This window comes from Dermacentor albipictus, chromosome 6, assembly GCF_038994185.2.
Source record: "Dermacentor albipictus isolate Rhodes 1998 colony chromosome 6, USDA_Dalb.pri_finalv2, whole genome shotgun sequence".
Lineage (NCBI taxonomy): Eukaryota > Metazoa > Arthropoda > Arachnida > Ixodida > Ixodidae > Dermacentor > Dermacentor albipictus.
The window spans coordinates 40,920,270-40,942,380 of NC_091826.1; the positions used below are offsets into that span (position 1 = coordinate 40,920,270).

The window sequence follows — 22,111 nt, forward strand, 5'->3', positions numbered from 1 at the left end:
GGACCAACCCCATATCACCCCCGAATACAAATTGGGCTGCCTCCACAACACCACCAAATTTAGGTTGGCCCACTCCAATACCACCTGCAAATCGAGGTTGGCCCACCCCATATCCACCCCAAACTAGCGCTAGCCCACCCCTCGATCACCTCAAATTTAGGATGGCCTACCGCAAATCACCCACCAATTAAGGTTAGTCCACCCATATATCAACCCCCCCCCCAATTCAGCTTGGCGCAGCCGCACATTACCCCCATGGTTAGGTTAGCCCACCCCAATGTCACCTCAAATTTAGGTTGGCCCACCCCCATATCATCCCCAAATCCAGGTTGGCCCACCCCCATATCAGCCCCAAACTTAGCCTGGCCCACCCCTCTATCACCTCAAATTTAGGATGGCCCACCGCAAATCACTCCCACATTTAGGTTAGCCCATCCCCATTACACCCCCGATTCAGCTTCGCCCAGCCCCATGTCACCCCCATGGTTAGGGTGTCCCACTACCCATATCCCACCAAATTTAGGTTCTCCTAAAGCCCCTGCATCTACGCGCCACCGCCGGCTAGAGAGCGGCGGTGGCGCGTAGATGCAGGGGCTTTAGGTTCTCCCACTCCCGTATCATCCCCAAATCCGGGCTGGCCCACCCCCCATATTCCCCCAAACTTAGGCTTACCCACCCATATATCACCTCAAATTTAGGTTGAGTCACCCCCATATCAGGCTCAAATTCAGCTTGGCTCATTGCCATTTCACCCCAAATTTAGGTTGGGCCACTCCCATATCACTACCAAATTCAGCCATGCCCATCCCTGTATCACGCCCAAATTTATGCTGACGGCACTTCCAATTTCAAGTTTCAATGGCACTGGCCACCAGGTGGCATTGTGGCCCAGGTGGACCTGATTCGCTCGGAGTATGTGCCATTAAGGAGAGGCGAAAGTCGTGAAAACGGACCTTCCAGAAGAACGCAATAAGAATAGCCATTTTGTTCTCCCTCGTTCCACGCTACAAAGCACTAAAGTATTTTTTTTTTGCATAACACGAAGCTATGCGCAAGCTTCTAGTTATGATGTCCAATGAATAAAACATTCACAAATGCGATGACCTAGCTAATGAGCACAACACTGCTATATTTTAGGAAGGAAAAATAGAAAACATAATATTTCAAGAGAACCACTGCAAAACCAGAGCCGAAAGCAAACCATGAGTTTTGTGTTTCTGCCATCTGGTGGGAGACTGTAAAACTAAGTCCTATGCGGCTTCTAAAAAAAAAAAAACGGCGCCGCTGCAAAACCAGAACCGAAAGCAAATATTGGATTTTGTGTTTCTGCCATCTAGTGACAGACTATAAAACTAGGCCCTATGCGGCTTAAAAAAAAAAGTGCCAAGCGGGAATCGAACCGCGGCAACCGCGAGGGGAGACGAAAGGTGCGCGCGTTTCTAACCACTCGGCCACGGCTTCCGAGGATTCGCCCATCGGTACGCTTATGTTTTTATAGATACCACGTAAATTTTCACGACAGTGTTACAAAAAACGCTTTTGGGAACAGTGTTGCGCCATGTGTGGAGAGTCGAGATAGGCATCAATCGAAAGCTGAGTCTCCGGACTACATACGCTGCACTGCGTATTACGATAGACGTCGTAGGTTAATTACAGGCACCGTTCGTGCTTCGAAAATCGAGTACAAATTTTCGTCGTTTCCATAGGCTTCCATTGCTAAACGTTTAACCGCTGTGGGAACAAAATTCTTACGTGCCACAGCGTGATCACTGCATTTGGATCATGTGGATTGTTTTCCAGAACACGTCTGTCGCCTGCGTTTTTCGATAATCGACCTGCAGCTTTTGTTATTCGCGAAAAACGCGCTCGTTCCATTGAAAACGCGCTAGCTTCGTGCCGGGGCCGCTTGGGGCGCTAGTTGGTACGTGTCCAGGAAAGCTGGATATGAAGATGGCCGTGGAAGCATAAAATCTTCGGTATGCCAAGTGTATTCAGAATTGATAAAAGAGAGACAGGATGTAATGCGACTTGGATGATGCACTCTCGTCTTACATTGTTATGCGAAGCATACTAGCCGCACAACCACGTTCTTCCTTGCTGCGCCGCGCGCGGCCGCGTAGCTACCATATGGCGTCATAACAGCTGCAAAAGCGGAGGCTCAACTCGTGCGCTCGCTTGCGGCCGCGTAGCTACATAGCCGGGTCTCAGCTCGTGCGCTCGCCTGCGGTTGCACAGATGGTACTGCGGCCTAACTCCGGCTCCTCCCGCTAAGGCACTTACGTCACAACAGCTGCAAGCCGGGCTCAACTCTTGCAAGATTGGCTGGGTGGGAATCGAACCAGGGTCTCCGGAGTGTGAGACGGAGACGCTAGCACTGAGCCACGAGTACGATGATTCAAAGCGGTACAAAAGCGCCTCTAGTGAATGCGGTGTTTAGAAACGAGCTGTTTCTAAGGCTCAGGCGTGCGTCGCTTGCTCAGGCGCACATTTCGTTGCCGCGCCGAACGCTGCGTTGCTCGACGCTCACTGCGTCCAATGCGGGGCGCGTAGTCGCTGCGCCGTAGCCCATTGTCTTACACCCCTTGGCGGGTCGACGGGAACGCTGTCGCGTTCCACTCTTGAAGGCGAAGCAGGGTAACGCATGAGTTGTTTCTTCGTCTAGCCGAACCAAATATAGCCATAGAAGCAACAGCAGTTCACCAGGCTAAACAGTGGTTCAACAACTAAAATAAAGGCTAGTATGCTTCGCATACTGGGCTTAACCTTAGCTAAGTCACAGCCATTTTTTTTTATTTTTCAAGAAATTATAACGTGCCTACACCTTTCTTTCATAGTCTCCAAAGATTTTGCGGTTGTGTTTGCTCTATATCTTTAGAACTTTGCTCACTCGACGTTTAGTCATGTTCGATGTGGACCTCATTCAGCGGCCGTGACACCTTATTTTAACAACTCAGTTCTTCATCTCAACCTGTTCTTTGAACCTGCAACGTCCACTATCTGATATAGATGTGAATTGTAGGATGATGATACATTTAACATAATTGTTTTTTTTTTATTTATTAGTGAATTCTTTTGAAGTCTCGCAACTGGCGCACAATCGCAGCTGCTGTGATCATTAGCCGTGGCCCTTTCATTGCAATCATCTGCTGTCGCGGCAGCTAACAATAATTTGCCTACAGCAGCTCTCAAAGGGACACTATCGATTTGTTTGACGAGAAAAGCAGTCAGAGCTTCGCTAAAAATAAATAATGCGTTAAGTTAGCAATATGTACAAATCGTCCGTGTCTATTACTACTAGCTTGGCTTGAAGTTCGTGCAGGCCAATTATTTCCACGCAAACACACTGAACTACTTTGCTACGTCACTTCGAGAAGCAACAGTGAAATGCCACCCGTCGAAGACGACAATTATGAGGGAACGCTGTCCACCACACCGCGGCCATTACCTTTTGCATTCCCGCCACAGACATACACGCACAAAATATCTCATTATTGCAATATCGATTTTACTGACGCCGGAGGTGACGCTTTCTCCGCCGGCGTGTTATGATCGATGCGTGGCGATGCAGAAACGACGAAGCCGAGCAGACGCGCCATCGCCTTCTGCTCAGTCGGCTCTGCAGCGAAGCCAGGGCAGCGTTCTAGCTTCCGCAGCTGGCATGAATGTCGTGCGCAAAAACACGTGTGCGTCTGCTTGCACGTGGTGGTCCGATCTGAACAGACCTCAAGATAGAAACGCGGGTGGTTATTAACGCGACAGCATTAAGAAGCTCGTGTCGCAGAAAAGCCGGTGTCGTCGGTGTCGGCGTCAGCGGCGTTGGCCGTGAGCGATAAATCCCAGCAGGCACTTCATGAATAAAAAAAAACTTGCAAGATGGGCTGGGTAGGAATCGAATCAGGGTCTCCGGAGTGTGAGACGAAGACGCTACCACTCAGCCACGAGTTCGATGCTTCAAAGCGGTACAAAAGCACCTGTAGTGTTTTTCTTTTCTCTTCAGTCTCAGTTCGTGCACCAATGAGGTATGACGCCTACAACGCCGCTGGCGGCGCCCCTCGCTATGTCAGTGTAACTGCGGGAGCCATGTACAGTAACTCCATGTCAGCGTTGTGAGACGTCTGGTAGCCATCAGGGCGCTCATTACGCTGCGAAGCAAAAGTTATGTTGCGTGCTGCGCTGGGTCAATACGTATGCCGTCTCCAAATATTGTTAGAACACAGCATGAGGAGGCCTGTGCAGGGTATACAACGCTATCTATATCTTGTTATCGCCCTTTGTGCCAGCTGCGCAACTATGTTCCAGACCATACCGACTTCTGGTGAATTGAATAGGAGTCATCAGTTGCTGCATTGCTTAATATGCACCTATCGAGGCGACAGCAGCACGAGGCCAGAAATGTGGTCTCAGTCCGCATAGCCTTGAACGAATGAATGAATTTGTTGTTTTATGGCGCAAGGGCCAATTATGACCAAAGAGTGCCAGGTCAGTGATGATGGGTTTGCGGTGGGTAGATGAATTCCCTAAGTTATTGTGACATAGCTGTAAAGGGGCCTAGAAGCGATCTCTGTAAAGTGCATAAAAGCTATATGTAATAAAGTTATGGCAGTGACTAATGAGTACTAATAAGAATACAAAAGACACATTGTGATAGAATGATCACATTTTAAAATACTTGAAAGCAAACGTTTGCAAGACGCACTACTGCCTAAGAGAGCCCTTAAAAAAGCGACGATAGATGCTTTGTAGCGGTGTCGTGCCCAATGGAGCCGCTCGAGGGTGTTAGGCGTGCCTTGTCTGTCATTTCACGATTGTGTTCTGGCTTGGCGAACATGCTTTTGTTACTCGCCGGTGACGTTGAATCGAACCCGGGACCCGACTTTGATACTGTGGAAAAAAACGCTTGCATCTGTGTTGGAAACCGTTCAAAAACTAGACAGTGGGCAGGAGGCAATATTAAGGGAAATACGAGGCTTAAAGGGCAAACAGGATGCCGCTTATAGACAAATCAAGTTTATTAAAGAAGAACAAAAATCAACCGCTGGGGAGGTCAAAAGCCTCAAAGATGAACAAACAGCAGTATCTGCTAAAGTCGCTGTCATGGCCAGCAAACTTGCAACCCTTGAAAGCACTCTTTATTCACTCACTATGGCCGAGATAAGCAAGGTTGACAGTCCACTGCGCAACATCAGCAAGCAACTGCAAACCATTGTCACAAGGTCCGACGACACAGAAAAAAAATGGCCGTGGCTTAGCTAAAGTTAAGCCCAGGATGCGAAGCATACTAGCCTTTATTTTAGTTGTTGAACCACTGTTTAGCCTTGTGAACTGCTGTTGCTTGGCTATATTTGGTTCGGCTAGACGAAGAAACAACTCATGCGTTACTCTGCTTCGCCTTCAAGAGTGGAACGCGACAGCGTTCCCGTCGACCCGCCAAGGGGTGTAAGACAATGGGCTACGGCGCAGCGACTACGCGCCCCGCATTGGACGCGGTGAGCGTCGAGCAACGCAGCGTTCGGCACGGCAACGGAATGTGCGCTTGAGCAAGCGACGCACGCCTGAGCCTTAGAAACAGCTCGTTTCTAAGGCAACACCGCATTCACTAGAGGCGCTTTTGTACCGCTTTGAAGCATCGTATTCGTGGCTCAGTGGTAGCGTCTCCGTCTCACACTCCGGAGACCCTGGTTCGATTCCCACCCAGCCCATCTTGCAAAAGTTGAGCCAAAGCCACCTAGAAAATCAGTCTCTGTAGCACGCCGCAACCTTCGCTTCTCATTCCAACAAGCAGCTCTGTCTCCAGGAGGCATCTCACCTCGAGAGTGTCTAGCAGAGGCAAGCGCAGCTGCTTATATACCGCCGCGATGCCGCGAGCGACGGCGCGAGTTGGAGCCCCGTTTCTCCTCTGTCGTGACGTCACGGTGTCACGTGGTATTGAAGGCGACACCACCGCACCTTAGGAGCTGGGTTGAGCTCTCGTAATATGCTTCGCATAATAGAAAGCGTAGGTGCAACCTTCGATTTTTTTGGACTTGGGTATAAGGAAGACTGGGCAGCTTCAGAATCGAAAATAAATAATTAAGTTTTGTTCGGATGAACTTCGGAAAAATATGGTCTATTGTTGAGTAGCTTTTACGGAATCCTGCCTGGTCCTTTGGTTGACAAAAGTCTAAGGGTTTCCTCATTCTATTTGCGGTTACATTAGTAAATACATTGTAGCAACGGACAGTAAGCTGATCGGTCTATAATTTTTCAAGTCCTTGGCGTCCCCTTTTTTATGGATTAGGATTACGTTAGCATTCTTCCAAGATCCGGTACGCTTGAGGTCATGAGGCATTGCGTATACAGAGTGGCCAGTTTTTCTAGAGCAATCTGCCCACCATGCTTCAACAAATCTGCTGTTACCTGATCCTCCCCAGCTGCCTTCCCCCTTTGCATAGCTCCCAAGGCTTTCTTTACTTCTTCCGGCGTTACTTGTGGGATTTAAAATTCCTCTAGACTATTCTCTATTGAGCATAATTCTATTGAGATCTATTGAAGCGCAAGTAAAGTAGATACAAGTGCTGGCATCGAGACATGGCTCTGCTTTGTGGCGAGCTTACAGTCCCACAGAGAACCACACAGGTTTAAGGGCGATGGGAGATGCTCCGATGGTGATCGTATCTTATTTTTTTTTGTGTTATTTGATAAGAAAGCCTGCTTAGTTGCAATGACGGCTACTGCAACTACTTATGGGTAGTGGTGGCGCAGTTGTCCATGTAGTACTGGTCCTTGATGTATCTATCAGTGAAACTGTGTACCGCGATGACTCGGCCCATAGCTGGCGTCAGCGTCGTGTCGGTGGCCTGTTAAAAACTAAAACAGGAACATAATGCGGTAGAAGACAAAATGATAAAACGCGTTTTTTTCTTTAGCCTTTTACTTCTTAGAGGGACATTAAAGGGGAAAATGTTGAGACATAACACTAAATTGCCCTCCGTGTTAACCAAAAAATACTTCCTATGATGATATGAGGCCTAATAAGCAAGAAAACAGGGGAGAAAACAATACGAATGACAAGCTTGCCTTGAAGTTTTCGCATTGTCCAATCAGGCACGATGCCATAAATTCTTACTGCTCCTTCACAGGCCAGGTTAGAATTAAATTGCTTATATGGGGCTACAACATATGCTAAACGAGCCAAAAAGTGAGCCTCGCTTGTTTCGAATTTTTTTTCTCTAAACTTAAAATCGCTATAAATTGAAAGTTTTGGCGCCAAACTTGCATGCTGGCGATGAAGCATCGCAAATAAAGTATTCAATCATTGCTTTGTTATTTACAAATGACTTACTGGTTCGCTTTACTCTCCCCCTAACAACACGTACAAACTAGCCGGACGTCAAGATCTCGTGCCGGTAGTGTGGTGCCCGCCTTGACGATGCGCGGTCACAATCGGCAGCTTCTGGTAAGCCTCGCAGACCACACTGAAGCGTGTGAAAATGTGACGCTCAGGTCAGCAGCTCAGTGTAGCCGAGTGGCCCATACATTTAAGACGACGTAGGCCCGTTTGCGCTGTGTATCGTTACGTCACAGGCTGAATGTAAAAAAAAAATGATGGTCAATGGCTTCGCGCTGACATCATGAACAGGCGAGTTTTCATAAATGAGAGCACACGGAGCTATGGAACATCTGGCTTATGTGAACGGACTGTTGCAGTTTGAATAGGATGTAAACCTCCAATATCCTTTTTACGTAATTTACGTAACTAACCGTCATGTTAATCATTAAGCTACCCTCGCACAGAGGAACGGTAGCTGTAGTATAAACGTTGCCGATGAAAATAGCAGTGGCTAGAGTGAAATATAATACTGCTTGTCACTATGATAACTCCAAGCTGACGCTTCTCTTCTGCGCCAACTTCTAATCAAGTCAAGTCGTCATTTTTTTTTTAAAACAAATCTTTTCTTTTGGGTTTGTACTCTTAACGTGTATATGAACAAGCGCTGAATGTCGTGTTTTTTTTTCCTCTTTGAGTCCATATAGCCCAAATATGTGGAACAACATCTATATGCGATGCGATTTTTCATAACTATACAGAACTTGTAATGTTAATAAAACGCAACCTCACTTTCTTTTGAGCCCTAAAATTCTTGCAGCTAGAAAAATAAATAAATAAATAAACTAATCGATTGTGCTGAACAGCGGCCTTGGTAAAGCTGGGCTCCACTCCTTTTTGTTGCAGGTTCGCCTCGTGCTTCATGCATGTGCGTCCTGCTCTTTTGTGTCGCGGCTTTGGCTGCGGCCCAATTGAACCCGTGCCCTGCGCCAGAGTCCCTAAGTCCGTGCAGCTGCGACCTCACCGGAATAAACTGCATGAAGGCCAAGAGCGCGGCAGAACTCTCGAAGGCGTTCAGCGGTAATGAGAAGACTACGCACAAAGCACTGTGGCTGCAGAAAGCGCCCGTCGTCAAGATCGACAACGGAACGTTCGGGGAGTACGTCTTCGGCAAAGTGTTCGTCGAAATCTGCAACCTGACCTCCTTCGAGCTGTCGGCGCTGGCAAAGTCGGTCAAGTACCTGTCCGAGTTGAGCCTATATGGGAACCAGCTCACTAGCATCGATTACAAAGGGTCAGTGTGACAGCTTATCTTTCGCCTCGATCGCAAATATTTTTTTCACAGGGAATACGTTTTAATGCACATGACTGCGCCAAAGCTGTCCTTCCATCCTCGCTCAGCCTATTATATCACGGGCCTTCGGCATCATACCATTGCACTTGTCTTGGATAATTTCAATGCATGTCGTTCGTGACTGTATATGTATAGTTTCTCTTGAACGACTAGCACGATTTTTTGGGGGAAGCGTGGTATTCTTGAAAACGGCACGTATCAAGAAAGCTTGTCAGGAAGTCACTCCCTACGCGTAAGCGCACGGTCATGTGGTAGACGTCTGTTTTAGCCAACACACCTTATTTGCGATGCACGTGCACAGTAAGCGCCAAACATTATTATAGGAGCTGACACGCTGCCGTGAACGCTCAATACGCATCGAACAACTTCAATAGTCCCCCAAGTGTTACTGTCTGTTTTCTCAGCGTATGTGGCTATCACGTCGTCGTTGGGAGGCTGTTAGAAATAATGGACGACTGCACGTGGTGCGACAGATGTAATGCGATCGTGGTCATCTCAACGAAACCAATATGTAAGGCTATTAGCAACGCACGTTGCTGGCATTCCAATCATGTTGAGCTGATGTAGTGGAAATGACAATGAAAAGAAGTTTTTTCCAGTGCCGTCATTGAGGTTGAAGTAATGCACATCCAGAAGTAAAAAAAAAAAACACGGAACCACACAGGCTAACCACTGTGCTACGTGGTAAGCACTAACCTAACGTGCTACTTTTATCGGAAGCGTGATGTACTGACGCTCAGCAGACGCACCCTAAAGTGTGGTACGACTTCGTGTTTTCTCGGATTCGGCCAGGTCGCACAGCCGGTATAGGTACTCTAAATAGATTACACAGTAACCACAGCATATATAGTAATTCTAGCCCCGGCAGATACAAGAACATTCTCATAAGCATGCTGAAGCTACACCAAGGTCGAAAAGGATGCCCTTGACATTGATGCTGTTTACAAAAGGAAGGTTGCACAAGTGACCCAAATACTCCTCTTAAACGCAGTGTGACATTCTCGTTTTTTTTTTCTGAGTACTATTAAGAAAATAACTTCATTTAAAAGACAGATATATTTGAAAAGTGCTTTCAGCATGGCACTAGAGTGAATTATCACCTGCACCGTCAATCACGTATACATAATTTATAACAGGGATAGGAAAGCCGTTAATTCGCGAACCTGAGCAGACCTGTTGAGCTAGAGAAAGTTGGATCGTGAATTTCCCGAGATGGTCCACAATTTTGTCGCTAACACTCTTCCTCTAAATATAATAATCCAGAAGTTGATTAAATAATAATAACTAATTAGGCAATCAGTGAAGATACAAAAATAGTATGACTAGCTGCTAGCGAAGAACAAAAACATTACCTTGGTTCTGCCCAGCTACTTGAAACTTGCACATTTTTAATCCTTTAACTGGCAAGATAAGAATGACATCCTCACATGACAATATTTTATTGCTTTATTTCTTGTGAATGTTGTTCAAATACATACTAAATGAAATATCAAGGCGTTTCTCTACAAACTAGGTAAGATACAGCAGGTCGAATATATTGTTGACCAGCTGGTCAGAGACAAATCTATGGTCCAAAAGTTGTGTTTGGTACTTGCTTCGGAAACGTAAGTGTGTGTTCTTGAGATGAACCTCAATGGAGAAAAAAAATAATAACTTTCTTAAATAAAGGGGAAAATATTCTCATTAGCAATAACATGACCATCACGTCCGCTAAGACACCTAAAAAATCTGCTGCTGCTCACGCTCGATATTTTTGTGACTACCTTTAATGAACAGGTACGTAAGTTAAGGTAAATTGAACGGCACTGAATAATATTTGGCTTTGTATAGTGTCAGCAGAGTTTTTTTAAGGTCAACAATATTGTTGAGCTGCCAGTTAAAGGGTTATTCATTGCCACAAATCGCGTGGGAAGCACAGAAGAGGCCCTGGACACATGGCATATGTCAATTGTTTCTGGAATTAACATTTTGTTGCGAATGCAGTGCATGTGTTTCCTACCTTTCCTTTAAGCGTCCCCGGGTTTCTAGCGCTATTTTTCCCCCTCAGCGTCAAACCTTACCAGCACATTCATCTCTCAGTCACTCTGAAATATCCGTCTCGTCCTAACGACGCAGGATTTCCAACTTCGAGAAACTGCGCGTGCTGAACCTGGCCAATAACAACCTGGGCAACGTGCCCGCATTCGCGTTCAAAAGTCCTTCACTGCAGACACTGGTAATGAACGAGAATCCCATCACCAGCATCGGAGCGTTCGCCTTCAGACACCTGCCCAAGTTGAAAGATCTACAGCTGCGAGCCATTCGCGTGAAGAGGTTGGCCGCTTACTCGTTCGCTATCCCCAGGCATCATCCGAACCTGCAGGTAAGCACATGGACAGGCTGAACAGGACGCGTGTGGAGGTGTCTTGATCGTAGAAACGACTGAAATAAAAGCCATTTTGGCACCGCCATTAGCAAAGGCTTGCTGTGTTCAGCATTTGCCTGTATTCCCATGAAGCTGGGTGCTGGTATTGGTGCTAACTTCGAGCTATAGCTTCACCTTATGTAAAGCTCACTCTTTTATTAGCTGAAACAAGGCTGTAACGCATTACAGATAAGCATTGACTTAAGCTTTTCGTGGTACCGAAAGTGAATGCAGGATTATATCATGTACGAAATGTGCGATGTTTGAAACCGTATTTCAAGCAATATGGCATCATGATTTAGTCATAGCCTCGTGTGTTTTTACGAGGCTGCCAGAAGAAGCAAATGCTACACACCAAAATCTAGCAAATCTATCGCGCCAAAACAACGAAAAACATGATTCTGTGCATTTTTCATATTTGTGAAGAGATTATTTCTAAGAATCATAGATGTGAAATTTTCGACGTTCTCATATCTCATTCAGGCCTTACGCGTGGAATACACAACATATAAACAGGTGAACGCTAGGTAATAAATTCGAAATCCCTAATCTTTTGTGCAGCTGTACGATCCCATGATTCTGAATATACGAGAAATGGGCTGGGATTAAATTTCAATGAGTGGAGTTATCCGTTTATCAAAGCATTACTAGAGAAGTTAGCTTGAGGGAAGCCGCTTGTACGTAGGAGGACTAAGCTTACACAAATCCATGAACCGCTCATCATTTTTCCAGTAAAACTGTGCCGTGTAAGAAGAAAGGACGAGGCGCAGAACCGATGAAGATGCAGACACTCTGTCTCTGTCCGCATTGACTTGCGCATTCTTACTTGATGCTGATATTCACCGATTGGCCTGATAATGAATGAAATAATGGACGCTTCACACTTCATTATTTCCAAACTGACTCATCCGCCATGTCGCATAGGCGCACCCGGGCTATCGCCCGGGTGCTTCAGACGCGGCGTTTCACAATTTCCAGGTAACATTGTGAAAAGCACGCAAGGAGTCTGGTTACATAAATCGCACTTCGCGTGTTTTCCACAGCAGTTGCATTTGATCTGGGGCTCTTTCTACGGGATAACGTCTTGATATATTGCAATACATGGGCGCAAGCTTGCGTCAACTCAGGTAATATGGCACTTGGTGCTTTCACTATGTGACGTGCCATGCTTCTCTAGCGACAGCAAGTTTTGCGCTGCGGCTGCTGGTCGCAGAATCTCGTCACAGCTGGCGCTGTAGCAAAATAGGTTCACAAGTGCCGGACATCCCTGAAAGAATTTCGCCGTTCTTTGCGGCATGAAACTACGCGTGACACTAACTTTTACATGGAATCCCGTAACACATACATATACCTTTCTTCCGTGTGTGACACGCTATTTTATTGTTGCAGCAATTATAGGTCTACTCGTGGGCCGTCCTTGCCGTCGCTATGCCCTTGTATGGACAGTGGATGCATGGCTCGCGCGTAGAGAGTTAGCTCGCTTCGAGGAACGCGCAATGCATTTGGGGCTGCGAGAACGACGCGGCGAAGTGCACATAAATGTCAGTTTTAGAAGAGAGTTGCTTACGCTCCGCTCTGCTCACATTCTACCCACACCCGGCTTAACTACGTTGATTTTGCTCGTTTACCAAACGCGTCTCCCAGACACGACAGCGACGTGCTTTCAACCTCGCTGTAAAGCCACAACGACACCAAGTAAACACACCCTCGCGCTTACATCAATCAGTTCTTGTAGTGGAACGTGGCAGCCATGGAGGAAGGAAAAAAAAGGAGGGAGCATACCGCTACGCGATTGAAGCCAAATCTGTTGGCTCAACACGGGATCGTCAGGTCAAAGTGCGCGGTTCCTTTTTGTGTTCCCGCTCTGCAGGCAGGGCAGCTGAACGAGCGTGCACCGAATAAAATGAACGAGTATTTGATGTTTATTGGCGCAAGGGCCAGGTGTGGCCAAAGAGCGTCATTCACGAATAAAATCTACTGGCATATCCAGTGGGAATCAAGCGTCTTAGCCAATATCGATTCTTGCTCCGTGATCTCGACGCAACAGGTCACGTGGTGAGCTTCCACTGTGGCTTCACGGATCGTTCGCTTGCCCAGGCAGGCGGCGTGACGTAATGCGCCCTCTCACATTTTTGCTTCCTACATGGTGGCAGTGTTCTACATTCCGCCTGCGTCATCCCATTCCTACGTTCTACGTCATCCCAGCGCTAAACTCTCTGCTTCATGTTTTGGTTTCGGCGTCGTCTGCTGCCGGTTCACGCGTGGTTCAGTAAGAGAAATGGTGGGGCTGATAGCTGTCAAGTACGTGTTCCGTGCCGGCTGCTACATAGCAAACTATTTTGTCAACTCACACAACAGCTCAAGTATTCGCACGCATGTCGCGGTGCGTGAATTTCTCCCATGGTCCTTCAATATTTATGAAGAATTCCTCGGCGCCTATTGCTTTGTTTCCCCTCAAGTCACCGCGTTATTTATTTACCCAGTAGTCTCCTCCTCGCTCGTACAACTGCACCCAATCAGGAGCGACCGAAATGGACAGTCCACTAGGTGGACTCTTACAGAATATCTCCCCCTGGTATCTGCCAGGGTGCGGTTTCTATACTGCGCAGTGGCTGGCTGTTTACGCATCGGTAAACGCATCGGTAAATAATGGGTGCCGCTTTCACTTTCAACGCTTCGTTTTCGAGTGAAACTTTATTTTTCTTTGCCCGTGAAGGCAAGCACTGATAGGAGTCTTTCTTGCCTAGGTAGCATTGTCTGTTACGTATGAAACGTATAGCGTAGAGTTACATGTACGAATACTCTGGTGGTGGTAAAACTTCGTTGAGCGAGACCATGCTGAACCGGATGGGGGACGGGATCCACGAGAGCCACCATTTTATTCGGGCTTTGTGATCTCACGCAGATTTTGCTGAACGCTGGTGAACTGGAGAGCATCGAGGAGAAGGCCTTCTTCGGAGTGGCGCCTCTTACACTGCGCCTCACGCTGAACAAGCTGCAACAGTTCAGCCGCACCGTTTTCCAGCCTCTGATGGAAGCAATGGCGCGGAATGCGAAGCGCAACAAACAGTTAGGCAAGGCCAGGATCACCACCGCAGGTGAGGCCTTACGGTGGTTGTTTGTTGGACTTTCGTTATCACTTGCAGATTCCGCGGAAAAATCAGTAATCACCTAAATTGTAGTCCCAGCCTATCTCATCTGTTTCATGAAAAGCGACTTCTTTCGCCCTGACACTTTGAATGACATTAAGACATGCTGTACGGTGCTGATTCTTCTGAGCCTATTCTACAAGCAATCATTTAAGGCGTTCCCTATTGCCTGCCTTCCTACTAAGTTAGTGGGGTGGAAACTCGAAAGATAACGGTGGAACTTAGCGGTGTATCAGCGAATGTCCTCGCCTTTTGCCGGTGTGTTTTCCGATGTGTCTAGGACTATATGTTCACTTCATTTATTCGCTCTTCTAATTCCTTTCCAGGTTTTATGAACCTGTTATATTTATTCTTAAAAATATGTTTCGCCTTATTATTACTGTTGTTTTGAAGGGAGTAGCTGCCACCTTTATATGTGACTAAATATTTTAAAATTTCAATTTCAAAGAAAAATAAGATAGGCCCAACAATGTATGCAGACTCTGCATGCATTTCGGTATATCTATGCTATATTCCATGCCATGCTATGCGCGATGTTGTAATTGCGGGTTAAATTTCTGCACTATTCTATGACTAAACTTAGTGATACCTGATCTGACATTCTTGCCTCAAGTTGTCCTCAGTTTTCAAAATGGCAGCCCACAAGCAACTGTCGTGAAACATAACACAAACAGCGCATGCTTTTACCTCAAGTCTTATCAGACTATTAAATATGAAAGGAACAAAAGAATATCAAAGCTCAAACCAGACAGTGGCGTAATTTTACTGGCGTGAATTTTTACAAGCAGCGTAGTGGTGCCTCTGCGATGTTCACGGCAGGGTAAAGGGTGCCAAAAATTTTGACGCACACACGCGTATTAAATCCGCTTTAGTCGGACCCGCGTATAGGTTGAATAATGCCCGAGAAATCCGAGCACAAAGCTGAGCCTTGCAATCGCTATCAATGCTTGGCCCTGCTGGCTAAACTGTCATTTTTTGTCTTACAACATCGGCACAGGCAACCGATTCACCTGTCGCGGCTGCGGTTTCTCCTGGCTCACAACCCTGCAAGACCGGCCCGAGATGATGCTCATGCTCGTCGACTTCAGATGCCCTGGTAGACTGGCCGTATGGAACGTGACTAACTCTCTCATCGGCTGTCCTCGTGGAACACCGTGAAGACACCGAAGTCACAATGGAAATGAGCCAAAGCGAAGGACTTCAGCGAAAATGACGAATAAATGATAACGAAGAAAGTTTAACCCTGTTTCAGGTCTGGTGTTGGAGCCTCTTGAGCATCAGGATACGCTGATGCTCAGAGCGCAAGAAAAAAAAATAATGGAGATCCAAAGCAACATTTTGCGATGCTTGTTTTGTTAACTCGTGTTAACTCGTGTTAACTCGCGCGCATTAACCATGGTGTGATTATGAGGCACGGAAGTAAATGCTGAGTCCGGAATAAGTCTGACCACTTGGGGTTCTTATATGTTCACCTAAATCAAAGTACACCGGCGTTCTTGCGTTTCGTCTCCATCGATATACGACTGCCACCGCCTGGCAATAGAGAGTTTTAGCGTGCCCGGCATTCCGGTTTGCGCAAGCGGTTACCGCGTTAGCCGAAGCATAAATGTGAGCGGCCTGATTGGTGGCGCTTCCTAATGTCACGGAGCTTAGCAAGAGAATAACAATAATATATTGGGTCTTACGTGCCAAAACCACTTTCTGATTATGAGGCACGCCGTAGTGGAGGACTCCGGAAATTTCGACCACCTGGGGTTCTTTAACGTGCACCTAAATCTAAGTACACAGGTGTTTTCGCATTTCGCCCCCATCGAGATGCGGCCGCCGTGGTGAAGGATTCGATCCCGCGACCTCGTGCTCGGCAGCCTTAACACCATAGCCACTGAGCAACCATGGCGGGTGCTTAGCAAGAGAAACACAGAGCTAATATTGCAGTAACCAAGCGTGTTCTACTTCGTTAAGTAGCGTAAATTTTCAGCCACGTTGTAATCGTGAATGCCTTGCCTTTTTAAGATGAATGTTTAGAGCACAGATCTTAGGCGTCTTTTCCTGTGGCGAGTGTGAGCGTCGTACCTCGGCGTAGCTGAGCGAACGAGCACAGCGAAAGATGAACGGGAACGCGGGCCGCAGCGGGTAATGGAAGACTCGAGGAGGAAAGCGGAGAGAAGGGTATGGCGAAAGCGTGAGAAGGAGAGCGTAGTGCGGCGACAATAGAGACTTTTAGCGTGTCCGGTATTCGGGCAAGCGTGGGCGGTTTGCCGGTTTAGCGGGAGCGCAAACGTGAGCGGCCAGATGGGTGGCGCCAGCTGGTGGCGCAAAGCTCAACCACACAAACACAGAGCTAATTACTATATTCTGCTTAGCTGCTGGTGTAAATTTCGGCAGTGGCGTAATCGTGTTCACAATTACGCCGCTGCCAAAAATTTGCACGAGTAGCGAAGCAGGATATGGTGGGTTACTGCAGTTTTAGCTCTGCGTTTGTCTGGTTGAGCTCTACAACACCAGGCGGCTTCACCGCTCCGGCCGCTCCCGTTCCATCCGGTAATCCGCCCAAACCGCTCCCGTTTACCGGAATAGCGTACAAGCTAAAAGTCTCTATTGGCTACGAGACGACGCGTGAGTAGCACGCGTCGCCTCAGAGGTCTGTCGGCGGCGGCTGCGGTTAATCGCGCCCACGCGTCACCCACACACCGGCTCTCGCGATCTCCTATTAGCGAGGCAGTCACGCCGCACTTTGAAGCATTTGCAACGTGCCGCACGAGGCAGCTTGTCCGCACCACCCAATATATCGCGAAATTGCGAAATGACAACACCGTATAGAGCTAAAAAAAATTATGGGGTTTGACGTGCCAAACCGACTTTCTGATTATGAGGCACGCCGTAGTGGAGGACTCCGGAAATTTCGACCGCCTGGGGTTCCTTAACGTTCGCCTAAATCTAAGTACACGGGTGTTTTCGCATTTCGCCCCCATCGAGATGCGGCCGCCGTGGCCGGGATTCGATCCCGCGACCTCGTGCTCAGCAGCCTAACACCATAGCCACTCAGCAGCCACGGCGGGTCTGCGCGGACGTGAAGTATTCTTTCGTTCTCGTTGAAAATCTTGCCTGTCTTCCTTCAGTTCGATTTAGTTGCTCAATACGGAGTTGCATTGATAGCCCCCAACTTGCGGGCGAGATTATTTGAGAGAATACGTACACTACGCAAGCGCGTTTCTTTACATTTCTCTTCTGGCTTAACCAACATCGGGGATGCTACGCACCAGAATTGAATATAAAACGCCAGCGTGTAAATGCGTGCCACCGTGCCTGCCTCATTTAGCTTTCAAAACGTGACTCTCCGCCTCAACAGCTAGCTGGAGCTGGGCCATCTTTACTAGCCCAAATTAGGAGGGTGAAAAGGTCTGCGTGCGTATTTCCGCGTAATGTCTTTGGCGTACGTGTATATTTCGTGTTGCTTCTCTTTGTGACTTCTATGTTGTTGTGGGTGTTCAGTGGTTCGGAGATACGACAACAGTGTTGCATGCGGCCCAACATACGATGTTACGTGCGTGTGCGCACAGCACTCTGTACAGTTACGTGGGACACCGCGCAGGCGATAGACGTTGTCTTCTCTTGTTTAGTTTACTTTTGTGTCAGCGTTCAACTACCTCGCTTAAACTTCAAGAGCGAGACATTTCGACACAATCGCCTTAACTCGGGCGTGGGGTTGTTTGCCGTGCGCAGCTCAATAGCACACGCTGTTTATCGCTGAGTTGACATCACTGATAGCAATGTAATGGTCTATTTTAGGAGCTTGCATGACGACAAAACAAAGCCGTTTATCCGCGTCTAGCGACACACAGCTTGGAATGCTTCAAAAAAAGCTCTGTCGGTCCTTGACTACAATGACAGCAAAGACCGCAAACTAGTGTCACGCAAGCTCCGATCGCGATGTAACTGACTCCTTGAAATACAGCGCCTCCCTTTATTGTTATTGTTTTACCGTGATCCCAACAACCTGACGGCGTTCATTCTGTTTTAATCAGCTGCTACTCGCAGTGAGCCCAAGTCAGGCCACCTTTGAAGTGCAGGCTAACGAACGGGTTGGTGGCTTTGCCAAACAGAGAATGAGAAAATCGGGTCAATGACATTCGAAAGAATAATGCCTCGCCAGTGCTTGTAGCTGTGAGGTGGTACGAATGACATCCCTTCTGTTTTCGAATTGTATTTCCCAAGTGGATTACAGTCGATGCTGCTGCGCTTATCCATTGCCAGGTTATGCCCATGTTTATTGACATGTGACAGTCTACGGGGATGCATCATGACACAATACCTGACTTGCACTCAAAGTGCCGGAGAGACTTACGTGAATGATGTCGCTTAGCTTAAAAAGCAGGGAGTGTTGATAGGGAATACGAAACAAGGAGACACCAAAAAACCAACGGATGTGTAGAATAGTGATTCATTCCATTGCGAAGTGGCGTTACATCTACTAGAATAAGACGAAATTCACAGTTCTACACTGCAGTTTTAATTTATTTACGCGTCATTTGTAATTTATTTTGTGGGTGCCCTAACAACCTGAGAACGTCATTGCATTCGTTCTTAGACCGTTTATGCTTGTTGTTTAAGATGGAAAGAGCCGCAGCTTACAAGTAATCTTCACAGTATTGCTGATGAAGCTATGTGGATGTGTGTCGCACAGCGATACTCAGTATAGCAAGCCGTAGCCTGCAAGAATCATGGCTGAAGCACTCGAGTCGTTGTCCGCAATCCTGTGCAAGATAGCTGATGCCATTCTGTTACCGGCCGCTAAAGACAATGCGCGGATAAAAGGCGCATGCAAGGCCACTGCAGAGAGAATTCTTTGAACTGAGAGCCACACGAATGAAATTTTAGTGATAAGAAAATCTGAAACTACGAGGTAGTATGACCCATGACAAGGGCGTTGCGGTATTACGTATCATTCATCTCGAGAATTTAATGACATCAAATATACAAAGTTTCTTGTTGGTTTTCTGAGAAAGGCCCAGTGGCATTTCTTGCATCGTTTGAAGATCAATAAGAGATATCTGCCTGGAATTTTTGTGGTTGTGGGAGCAAAATATCTTTATATACATACACGCTTCCATAAGTATGGTTCTGAAAATTGACTCATTCACTCATTCACCATAACAAAAAAAATATTGTAAACTATGACCAAACAGAAAATCCTTTACTGGACGACTTGAGGGTACCTTGCACATGTGCAAAAAGCAGCGGCAACAAGATAACCTCATATACCTCAAATGCGTTCGAGGCCATATATGACTCTGTACAGACTGACCTTCTTCATCCAACATCGCTAGAGTATACATACACAATGATTATGTGGGTGTTATTAAACATCTGGGGATGTTGGGCGGAGTTTTATTTTTCTTTGTCATTAGGTGGCGTTTATGAAAACCTGGCGCTTATGACAGGTTTCCAGCATAACACTTGCTTCCGGCGCATATAAATATATATACATATGTATATACACATATACGTGTGTGGGGGGGGGGGGGGACAGTGCAATTCCGTTTAAATCGGGACCTCAAAGATGTACGACGCGATGCTAGCGGATTCCTCTCGCATTCACCACTAGGGTACTGATTTGGACACTGCATATTGGGTGAGGGCGAAACGCAGAATGCGGAGGTGGCCTGACCACGTCACGACACAGCAATAGCGTAACGGGAAAGGAGGACATACAGAGCAAAGCCAGTTTTAAGCTTCCTTAACATCTGTCGCTGTAATACAAAAAAAAAATAAGTAGGAGCACTGTCGGTCAATGCTCAAGTGGCGTTGCGTCTGTTCGCACTCGGATGTGACCGGAATCAGTTACTCTAATAGTTTCAGACCCTGTGTCAACACCCGGGGACAACAGTTTATATTGTTATCAAACTTTAGCCAGGAATGATAAGCCCGAATAATGCAGTGTAACAAAAGATGGCTGTGGCTTAGGTAAGGTTAAGCCCAGGATGCGAAGCATACTAGCCTTTATTTTAGTTGTTGAACCACTGTTTAGCCTGGTGAACTGCTGTTGCTTGGCTATATTTGGTTCGGCTAGACGAAGAAACAACTCATGCATTACTTCTTCGCCTTCAAGAGTGGAACGCGACAGCGTTCCCGTCGACCCGCCAAGGGGTGTAAGACAATGGGCTACAGGGCAGCGACTACGCGTCCCGCATTGGACGCGGTGAGCGTCGAGCAAAGCAGCGTTCGGCGTGGCAACGAAATGTGCGCCTGAGCAAGAGACGCACGCCTTAGAAACAGCGCGTTTCTAAGGCAACACCGCATTCACTAGAGGCGCTTTTGTACCGCTTTGAAGCGTTGTACTCGTGGCTCAGTGGTAGCGTCTCCGTCCCACACTCCGGAGACCCTGGTTCGATTCCCACCCAGCCCGTCTTGCAAGAGTTGAGCCAAAGCCACTTCTCCTCTGTCGTGACGTCACGGTGTCACGTGATTTCATGGTCACCGCCGCGCCTGAGGAGCTGGGTTGAGCCCTCGTAATATGCTTCGCATAAAAAATCTAGTCGCAGGGAACGCAGCATGTGAAGTCTGGATATAATCTTGTTGCCACTGGTTTTCGAAAAAAATGATACTTTGTGTGAAGCGAATGGCGGCATCGTAGCCATGTACCGTGAGAAAATAACGTGGTTTAAGTTTCAAATGGAACTAAATGAGGCGGAGATCAAGGATGAAAAGTGAAGGCTACAAGCTGCCACTTATGCTAAAGGTATATGTATGTTTACGATAACAAAGTACTCTTTTATGAGAGCCAACTGCGCAAATGGATTCTCTAGCCATATATTAGGAAGTCCTGATACTTGCATGTACAATGCAGACGAGTGCAGCGCAACAATGCAGTCGACTTGCAACAACTTATTGAGGACCTTAACACAGAGTGTGTAGGAGTGGGAGTGAAGATAAATATGCAGAAGAGAAAGATAATGATAAACAGCTGGACTAAGGAACATGAGTTCAGGATCGCCAGTCGGCCTCTAGAGTCTGTGAAGTTGTACGTCTACCTAATTCAATTATTCACAGGGAACCCTGATCATGAGAAGGAAATTCACAGAAGAATAGAAATGGGTTAGATCCCATACGGCAGACATTGCCAGCTCCTGAGTACAAGCTTACTGTTATCTTTGAAAGGGAAGGTGTACAATCAGTGCATTTTACAAGTGCTGCCATATGGGGCAGAGACTTAGAGACTGACAAAGAAGCTTGAGAACAAGTTAAGAACCCCGCAAAGAGTGAGGGAACGAATATTGCTAGGCATAACGTTAAGAGACAGAAAGAAAGCGGCTTTGATCAGAGAGCAAATGGGTATAGACGATATTCTTATTGACATCGAGAGAAAAAAATGGAGCTGGGCAGGTCATGTAATGCGCAGGTTACATAACCGCCGGCCCATTAGGCTTACAGAATGGGCACCAAGAGAAGGGAAACGCAATCGAGGACTAGAGAAGACTAGGTGGAGCGATGAAATTAGGAAATTCGCGGGCGCTAGTTGGAATCGGTTGGCGCAGGACAGAGGTTTTTGGAGATCGCAGGGACAGGCCTTCGTCCTCCAGTGGACATAAAACAGGCTGATGATGATGAGGATGATGATGATGATCTGTGCCTTTTGAATAAGCAACTACTTAACTTCTTCAGAATCCTCAGAGACCAGACTCGGGTAAAAATAGACTTTAAAGGCTGTCACAAGTATTTTACGGTGTCTGATAATTTCAGATCTCAATTTATTTCAGATGATTGCAGGAAATATTAGAAACTTGACATATTGTCACGTGGTAGTGACGTTAAAGAACACAGTAGCAGCACTGTGAAAGACAAAACTAGCTTTTATTGGGCGAACCTGTGCCCGCAACACAGGCTACACTTAAAGCTCA

The 22,111-nt window shown here is 46.9% G+C and overlaps 1 protein-coding gene and 1 long non-coding RNA gene across 3 annotated transcripts in view; one reads left to right on the forward strand and one right to left on the reverse strand.

The window, feature by feature from the left end:
- LOC139061003 (oplophorus-luciferin 2-monooxygenase non-catalytic subunit-like) overlaps nucleotides 1-15,454 on the forward strand; it is a 31,800-nt gene extending 16,346 nt beyond the window's left edge. The window contains exons 2-5 of the mRNA XM_070540385.1: nucleotides 8,213-8,600; nucleotides 10,776-11,022; nucleotides 13,970-14,162; nucleotides 15,211-15,454. Coding sequence (XP_070396486.1) covers nucleotides 8,213-8,600; nucleotides 10,776-11,022; nucleotides 13,970-14,162; nucleotides 15,211-15,371 — 989 coding nt within the window. The 3' untranslated portion in view covers nucleotides 15,372-15,454. The remainder of the gene's footprint in view (nucleotides 1-8,212; nucleotides 8,601-10,775; nucleotides 11,023-13,969; nucleotides 14,163-15,210) is intronic.
- Nucleotides 1-22,111, reverse strand: part of LOC139061008 (uncharacterized) — a 122,724-nt gene that overhangs the window by 58,818 nt on the left and 41,795 nt on the right. The gene's annotated exons all lie outside the window — the stretch shown is intronic.